The 9,475-nt window shown below is 40.4% G+C and overlaps 1 protein-coding gene across 1 annotated transcript in view; it reads left to right on the top strand.

Moving 5' to 3' along the window:
• CLIC2 (chloride intracellular channel 2) overlaps positions 1–9,475 on the top strand; it is a 28,283-nt gene that overhangs the window by 13,567 nt on the left and 5,241 nt on the right. The window contains exons 2-3 of the mRNA XM_006876845.1: positions 3,718–3,827; positions 3,923–4,048. Of these exons, the coding sequence (XP_006876907.1) occupies positions 3,718–3,827; positions 3,923–4,048 (236 nt within the window). The remainder of the gene's footprint in view (positions 1–3,717; positions 3,828–3,922; positions 4,049–9,475) is intronic.

Here is a 9,475-nt window from a genome sequence, read left to right as displayed (position 1 = left end):
GATTCTACTGAAAACTTTTATTATAAAATCAAGAAAATTAAAAATAAGCTGATTAAAACAAAGAGACAGAAACTGCAGAGTCCCCACATGAGATCCCTCCTGGGGCCTTGCCTTCCAAGGGGAGACCCATTGGGGCCTTGCTTAACAATGAGCCCTTCATGCTTAGGGTCCTCCGCATGGCCTCTGCCACGACAGGGTTGTATTCTTTCACCATACTTATTCAACCCGTATGCTGAGGAAATAATCCAAGAAGCTGGGTTCTATGAAGAAAAACATGGCATCAGGATTGGAGGAAGACTCATTAACAACCTGCGGTGTGCAGATGATACAACCTTACTTGCTGAAAGTAAAAAGGGCTTAAAACATTTACTGATGAAAATCAAAGAGCACAGCCTTTGGTATGGATTGCATCTCAGTGTAAAGAAAACAAAAATCCTCATCACTGGACCAATAAACAAAATTCTTATCAATGGAGAAAAGATTGAAGTTGTCAAGGACTTTATTCTTCTTCGATCAACTATCAACACTCATGGAAGCAGCAGTCAAGAAATCAAATGTTGCATTGCATTAGGCAAATCTGCTGCACAAGACATTTTTAAAGCATTGAAGAGCAAAGATGTCAGCTTGAGGACTAACGTGCACCTGACCCAAGTCATAGTATTTTCAATAACCTCATATGGATGAGAAAGCTGGACAGTGAATAAGGAAGACCATAGAAGAATTGATGCTTTTGAGTTATGGTGTTGGAGGAGAATAGTGAAAGTGCCATGGGCTACCAAAAGAACTAACAGATGTGTGTTTGGAAGAAGTGCAGCCAGAGTGCTCCTTGGAGGCCAAGATGGCCAAACTTTGTCTCTCATTCTTCAGACATATTGTCAGGAGGGACCAATCGTTGGAGTAGGATGTCATGTTTGGTAAGGTGGAGGGTCAGAGAAAAAGAGGAAGACCCCCAGTGAGATGGATTGGCCAAGTGGCATCGATGGACTCAAGCGTGACATCAGTAGTGAGGTTGGCCCAGGATCGGGCAGTGTTTCATTCTGCTGTGCATAAGGTCGCTATGGGTCGGTACTGACTAGATGGTACCTAACAACAACAACAAGTATGTAAATTTGCAAGAATTGGTGCTGGATTGAATGTGGAGGGTTAAGCTGAAGGATGAGTACCAGTCTTTGAATTTGAGCAACTGGGTGGATGACATCAGACTAAGTTATGCACTAGCCCTCTTTGTCATACTTATCTTCCAATCACAGTTCCTACATAACAGATGTGCTGGATTGCAAGGTTGGTTTGAATCAAAAGGTCGCTGGTTCAAGCTCACCAGCTGCTCCTCAAAAACCCTATACAGGGTCGCTATGAGTTGGAACCAACTCCATGGCACATCACAGAAACAACATATATACATATAGACACCACCTTAATGAAAATAAACAATATTTTCATCAGCTCAGAAAGTTATCTTTTGTCTCTTAACACTCAATCTTCCCCATGTCTTCCTGCATCCACTGATTTGATGTGTGTCAGGATAAACTAGTTTGCATTTTATAGACTTTTCTACGAATAGAATCATCAGTATGTACTCTTTTTTCGCCTGACTTCTTTCACTTAGTATAACTATTTAGAGACTCACCATGTCATCAATAGCTCATTCCTTCTTATGGCTGAAGTATTGCATTGTATGGATGTACCAAAGGAACCAACCCAAGGATAATAATTGGGTTGTTTCCATTTTTTGACAACCATGAATAAAGTTACTATAAATATAAACATGAGTATTCAAATCTTTGTATGGTTATATGCTTTCATTTCTCTTGGGTAAATACTTAAGAGTGGAATCTCTGTGTCTCATGATAAGTGCATATTTAACTTTGTCAAACTCTTCTTCAAAGGAGTTGTACCATTTCACACTGCCACCAGCACTTGGCATGGTAAGTCATTTTCATTGCAGCCATTCTAATGTGTGAACGGTGCTTTCTCATGGTGGTTTTAATTTGCAATTCCCTGCTGACTAATGATGTTGAGCATCTTTTCACGTCCTTGTTTACAATCTGTATACATTCCTTTATGAAACGTCTGTTCAAATCTCTTACCTACTTTTAAAGTAAGGTAGCTTGATTTGTTATGGTGTTGTAAGAGTTCTTTGTTTATATAGTGTATAAATGTTGGATACAAAATATCTTTCATTTTCTTAGCAGTTCTCTTGAAAAGCAGATTGTAACTTTAATATAGCCCAATGTATCAAAATCTTCTTTTCTCTTTTCTTTTCTTCACTCTGAGTCCAGTCATGACGGCCTACTGTCGGTTCTTTAGACATGACATGCTCAAGCCCTCTGTTTACAATGTTCTCCTCATGTCCATTCACCTAGTTAAGTCTTACTCATCCTTCGAACTCGGTTCAAATGCCATTTCCTCAGGAAGGACCTTGCCCGACAGACCCTGCCTAGATTAAGTACCTCTGTTACATACTTTTATAAGTTGCACTTCCTTCAAAGTATTTCTCTCATTTTATAACTAAGACTCTATTTGGGGAAGTATTTGTTTCGTTTAATATCTGGCATTACTTAGCATTATCTTTTTAGCTTCAGAATAAGCAGTGGACTGCTCATGAAGAGGTTAACAATTCAAACCCACCAGCCAGCCACTCCTTGGAAACACTATTCAGAGCCACTATGAGTCAGAAGCAACTCAACTGCGCTTAAAAACAACACATGTTAAACACATCATAACTATTTATTCAGTGAATACTCATTAATGAGTGAGTGGACAAATGAAAAATAGGTTCACAGATAAATTCCAGTATATAAAAAATTGAAATGCAGTCTTTGACAAAGCTATTACATTCAATTATTGAGAGAAACATTTGAATGAACGGTGCTAGGACAATTTCTAAATATTTTTAGAAAGAAAGAAAAGGAGAGAGAGAGAGAAATAAAAGAAAACTAAAACTGGAGTCCAAAGACACCCCTTACACCAAGAGAAATCCCACAGATCAAACAAATGCTAAAATGAAACCATCAAGTTACTAGAATAAAATAGGACTGAAGACCTTTGTGATAAAACAAAACAAAGAAACTCTGTTTTTGTAATGTTTATGTATAAAAGTTCTTTCTAAACACCCCCAAAATGAAAAGAATGCATAAAGAATGATAGATATTCTGTTTTTAAAATTACATATAACATGCATCATTTAGTATATAAATAATTTTCCACATTAATAAACACAAGAAATAATTACTTCAATAGAAAAACGGAAGATTGACATGAACAAAATAATTCAGGAAGGAAATTTGGCAGGATCTATCAAATTGCAAAATGTGTATAATATTTATAATTCTCATTTGAAAGAATACATTTAAAGCATAATCTGTGAAATGGAAGAAATCCTATGCCCAGAAATGTTTGTTGCAGTAGTATGTATAATAGAAAATTTTTTTAGGGTATACTAAATTTCCATCAATAAAGGAAGTGTTACATTAATGCTATTAGCATGTTCGTTTTATTATTATTGTTTGCTCGACATATCGATAATTTTATACATAAGAGATTATTGCATTCAATTATCTCTTTCTGACTGTAAATTGTAGAATCTGTGAGAGTAAAGCCTTCTTACTGTGTCCCCAGCAACTAGCTCTGTTCCCAGTAGGCACTCATATATTTGTTGAATGACTGTGTGCCTGACTGACTGAATGAATGAACTAAGGCTTTTCTTTATCTTAATAGGCTGGAAGTGATGGGGAGAGTATTGGAAACTGTCCCTTTTGCCAACGTCTTTTCATGGTCCTCTGGCTTAAAGGCGTTCAATTCAATGTGACTACTGTTGACATGACCAGGTAAGAGAAATCAGGACATATTTAATTCTAGGGACTGTTTGTACAATGTGTACTTTATCTGTAGGCCTAACGCTGTTTATTTTCAATAATCATAGAAAGCCGGAAGAGCTGAAGGACTTAGCCCCAGGTACCAACCCTCCCTTCCTGGTGTATGACAAGGAGTTGAAAACCGACTTCATTAAAATTGAGGAGTTTCTAGAGCAGACACTGGCTCCTCCAAGGTACAGCATTTTGCAGGATACTTTCGTATTTGAGACAAACTACTTTACTGGCCTATTTATTGCAGATTGGGGATCCAACAATAACTTATTGTTATCGTTTAATACCAGGATTCCGTTTCATGTATGATTGGAAAACCCTACTACAGGATTATTTGTTGAATTTATGTAAATAGTTAGTATATGAGGTGGCTTTAGAAGGTTGGTTTTTGATTGAAAATTCTATACTCTTTCAGTTCCATTTTTCCCTGAATTGTTTGAAGCTCCCTCATATTAGGAAATGGCAAATAATGGGCTTGAAAATCTGGATAAGACTGGTAAATGTGAGCAGCATTTAATTTCAGATACGCTCTCTGATCCATAATGAAGTCTGGAGACATTTATGTTGAAAGGAATCAGACTTACTTTATTGTAGACCTCTCAAAAAAATTCCACCGTGAAAAGCTAACCTTTAATTTAGTACGACCTCTTAGCTCTTCTGATCAATAACCCTAATTTTAACGTTTTTGTGGATCCTGAGCCTACATGTCAAATGAAGCACATGCGTAAACCTTCCCTTCAATTTCAACTACATAGCATACTGGTTAAAAAGAAAGTATATTTTCTGTGGTCTAGAAATTGAGAGAAGAAGTCACAGCGGCCGGAGGATGAAGGGGAAGGGCGAAATGCTTAACGAATGGAAGTGTTCGCACCCTTGTCTGTGCGCCTCAGTTTAGGGTGGTCTGGGCTGGTGTTGCTTGCTGTCTATCATTGATCAGGTATGGTATAAAAGCTGGTATGAGCTCTTCTCTAGTGAGTGGAGCTGCAGACTATGGTTGTGGCTGGGCCAGGTAAAGTTCTGGAAGGTCAGCGAAACGAGAAAGCACCCCAATGAGATGGGTTGGCCCAGTGATAGCAGCCATGATTGTGGGGCTGGTCCAGGACCAGGCAGGGTTTCCTTCTGCTGTGCATAAGATCACTATGAGTCAGCATTGACGCGATGGCACCTAACAACAATCACTCAATAGAAAATAAACGATTGTTGCGCTAAGAGCTGTGCAGTCGGTTCCCACCCATAGCGACCCTGTATAGGGTGTCTGAGGAACGTCTGCTGAGCTTGAACTGACTTTGTAGTCCAGCACATTAACCCACGGCACCACACTGGGACATCAAAAAAGCAATTAGAAACAACAGAAGACAGGACCATATGTTGGGAAACCATGTGTGAAAAAAAGACAATTAGGAATCAATAAATGATCCCGCTAATAAGAATGTTTGTATAAATGTGATTGATATGTTCAAGAAACTAGAGAAAAACATGGTGAAAATAGATGCAAAGGTGGAGACATTCACTGAAGAATTCTTATTGCTGTTAAGTGTCATGGAGTTGGTTCCGACCCATAGTGACCCTGCACAGGGTTTCTGAGGCTGTCAATTTTTACAGGAGCAGAAAGCCTCATCTTTCTCCCACGGAACAGCTGGTAATTTCAAACTGCTGACCTTGAGGTTCACAGTCTGATTTGTAACCACTACACTACCAGAGCTCCTTGTGTATGTAATTATAGTCCCAGAAAAAGAGAATGGGGCAGAATCAACATTCAAAGAGTGGGAGGAAAATGTGGCAAAAAGCTCAAAGTCATAAAACTTATCAGGCTTACTGTTTGCTAGAGACTGGTGGAATGTCTGAGACTGTGGCCCTTCAAACCTGGAACTGAACTCACCCTCTTGGTTCAACTTTTCAGTATAAGCTAGTTCAGCAAGAACAATACCATTAGGGAGGTGTACTCTTTAGAACACTCAACTGTGCAAGGGCCAAGTTCAGAAGGCATGAAGGGTTGGGAAAGGGCTGGGAATACGAACCACAGAGAGGAAGTGGGGTGAGGGATGTTACAATCAATGGCATGAACCAAGATGTGTACAAACTGTTGAATGGAAAACGGATTTGCTCTGTAAACTTTCCCTCAAAACCTAATGAGCTTTTTACAAAAGGCAAAATAAAGATATTTTCAAACAGAGAAAAGCAAATACAGTTCATTATCATTCTTCTTGTAATGTTGTTGTTAAGTGTTGTCAAGTCAATTCTGACTCATAGCGACCTTGTATGGGGTTTTCAAGGAGTAGCTGGTGAGTTTGAAGTGCCGACCTTGTGACTTGCAGGCTAGTGCTGATCCTGTATTAAAAGGTGTATATTTAAACAAGTTCTTCAAGAAGAATAAAAAAACTATTCCACGTGAAAGTATGGATTTGCATTTGCAAAGAGTAATTATTTAAATAAATATCAATGAATATTAACTGTATACTGACTTACAGAACAATGTTTTATGTGGAGTCCTGCTGTGGCACTGTAGGATAAGCACTCGACCCTAAGGTTGATTTGAACCACGAGGACAGTGATTCAGACTCACCAGCCACTCCTCGCAAATCCTATACAGAGTTGCTATGAGTTGGAACTGACTCAATGGCACAAAACAACAAGAACAAACAATGTATGTATCGACTTCTAGCAAGATGTCAGACTAGTCAGACACATTACACAGACCTACTACAACAAAGATACAAGAGACTGAATGAAACAGACATAGATGAAAATTCTGGAAGCCTGAACTTCAGAGGAAAGGTTAGAAAAGTGGGTTGAGTGCTTGCTGGGAGAAGCAGCTGAGCGGGGCTGGAGAGATAGGGAGATTGGTGAATGGCACAACCATCTTGGGAGCAGTTTTGAAAACAGAAGGTGGACTGACAGAGCAGATTCAATGGCAACGGGAAAGGTGAGACACCTTCTTTCTTCCCATGCCCCCCTGGTAACCAGAGGGGTGGCCAGCTCCCACCGTCCTCGAACCCCAGCACAGATCCTGTTCTCTGGGAGTTCTAAGTCATGTGATTGGAAGCCATGCCAGTGTGAGGCAGGGGCCTACTGTGTGCTTTGGGCTTGAGACCTACAGAGCCTGCAGAGCCACCAGGGCAGCTGCCCTGGGGCCCTACCAGCCACTGAAACCAGCTCCATCAAGGGCCTCCACAAACGACTTCCAGATTGAGTGCCCTGAACATAGAGAACACTGAGACCTATAGGAACTCCATCTAGGGCCTGGAACACCCACCTCGTGAGCTCCTTGGCTGGCAGGACCCAACCCACGCCACCACCCTGGTTTCCATTCTGGTCCAACAGCTGCACTGTTTTTCTGTTTTCTTCCATTGTTCTTGTTTATTTCTTCTTTCTCCTTCTTCTATTTCTCATTTCATTACCTTGAATTTTATACTTTCTAGCTCCACTTTTGTTTTTCCTTCTTTTCATCTATTTCTCATTTCCCCTCTTCTTCTCCCCTGCCCCATTCCTGCCTGTTGATGTTTTTACTACTCTCTCTTCCTCTTTTCTTCTTTCCTCTACCTGTTTTTTCTAAATACCTTTTTTCCTGTTATTTCTCTTTTTTTTATTATTCTATAGTGCCATTTACCTGTTCCTTTTTTGTCTTTATACGTATATCCTTTTTTTTTTTCTGGTTACTCCCTGTTTTTTGTTTTCTATTTATTCTTTTCTCTTTTCATTGTTGGTTTGTTGTTTGTTTATTCTGTTTTGTTTTCTTGTGGGGGGAGGGATAGGGTTTTCTCTTTGCTACATGACAGGAAAAAGCAACTGTGTCTAGCCACAACTATATCCTCTGAAAGTCTACCCACTGGGAAAGAGTCCATATCAGCTCCTATACCACCTGAACAACAGCAGCCAGAACCAGCCAAACTCACCCTAAACTGAGATGCATAAACAGCAAACAAAAATGGTGTACATGCTTCCATTCTCTGACTACACCCTCAGGAGAGAGTTGGTAAGAGCCTAAGAACAAATCAACATAAAATCATCAGTTAAATACAAATACAACTATCTCACAATAGCCCAGAGACAACAGATGATTTTAATTCACATGAAGAAATAAGAGAGACTGGCCCAAATAAATGACCAAGATACAGAGCCAAAAAACATTATGAGGAAGAAAGGTAATGGAACTAACTGAAAAAGAATTCTAAAGAATAATATTTAGGTTCCTTCAAGTGATTGACAGAAAGATTGAGGAAAGCAAGGAGTACACAGAAAAAACTTTAGAAGGATTCGGGAAAACATTAAAAGAATTAACAGACAAAATAAATGCAAATTTTGAAACACTACAAAACCTGTGAATATAAATCCTGAAGATTAATTTTAAAATTTCAGAAATGGACAATGCATTGAAAGGGCAAAGGACTAGATTTGAAGCAATGGAAGGCAGAATCAGGGAGCTTGAAGAGAAACCTTCCAATGCTAGAAGAGCAATCAGAACTGGTAGGGAAGGAAAAGTATTCACAGACTAGAGAGCAGACACATGTTAACATGGGTGCTGTTGTTGTTAAATGCCGTGGAGTCAGTTCTGACCCATAGCGACCCTGTATTCACACCCCCCAGCCGCTCCTCAGAAACCCTGGACAGGGTCGCTATGAATTGAACAGACGCGACGGCACTTGATAACAACAGCAAGGGAAGACGAAGTGCTTAGTCCCTCAGGTGTGAGCTTTCCAGATCTGTTTGGAGAACAGCAAGGAGGCCAGAGTCACAAGTGAAGTGTGTGAGGGAGTGTTAGGAAGTAAGGTCAGATCCTGCGAGTCTTTGTAGGTCATTATAACCAATACCAGACGAAACCCAAGGCCTGAGTCAATTCCCATAATGACCTTAAGAGAGTAAAACTACTCCAAAGGTTGTAGTATTGACACAGGATAGACAGTTTGGAAGTTTTGGGCTAGGGCAATGGACAGTGGAGGTGCAGGGAACTAGACAGATTCTGGGCACATTTTTAAAGGTTAACTGGCAGGAGACAGATAGAATGTGGAATTGAACAGAAAGATGCTAAGATGATGCCTGATTTTTTAGCCTGAGTCTTGGGGTGGCGCTGTGGGTTAATGTCAGACTGCAAAGCCATTTGAACTGCAAGCTCCGTGATTCAAGCTCACCAGCTGCTCCTCAGAAACGCTATACAGGGCTGCTATAGATGGGAACCGACTCATAGCGACCCCATGCACAGCAGAATGAAACAATGTCTGATCCTGGGCCAACCCCACCACCGCTGCCACACTCGACGCCATCAGTGATGCCACCTGGCTGATTCATCTCGTTGGGGGTCTTCCTCTTTTTCTCTGACCCTCCATCTTATCCAGCATGACATCCTTCTCCAGCGACTGTTCTCTCATGACAATATGTCCAAAGTATTAGAGACGAAGCTTAGCCATCTTGGCCTCCAAGGAGCACTCTGGCTGCACTTCTTCCAAATAGATCTTTCAGCAGTCCGTGGCACTTTTAGTATTCTCCTCCAACACCACAACTCAAAGGCATCAATTCTTCTGTGGTCTTCCTTATTCACTGTCCAGCTTTCACATCCATATGAGGTTATTGAAAACACCATGGCTTGGGTCAGGCACACCTTAGTCCACAAGCTG

The sequence above is a fragment of the Chrysochloris asiatica genome, unplaced genomic scaffold (genome assembly GCF_000296735.1).
Source record: "Chrysochloris asiatica unplaced genomic scaffold, ChrAsi1.0 scaffold00419, whole genome shotgun sequence".
Lineage (NCBI taxonomy): Eukaryota > Metazoa > Chordata > Mammalia > Afrosoricida > Chrysochloridae > Chrysochloris > Chrysochloris asiatica.
The sequence above is the reverse complement of the archived record's forward strand: the minus strand, read 5'-3'. Positions and strand labels throughout refer to the sequence as shown.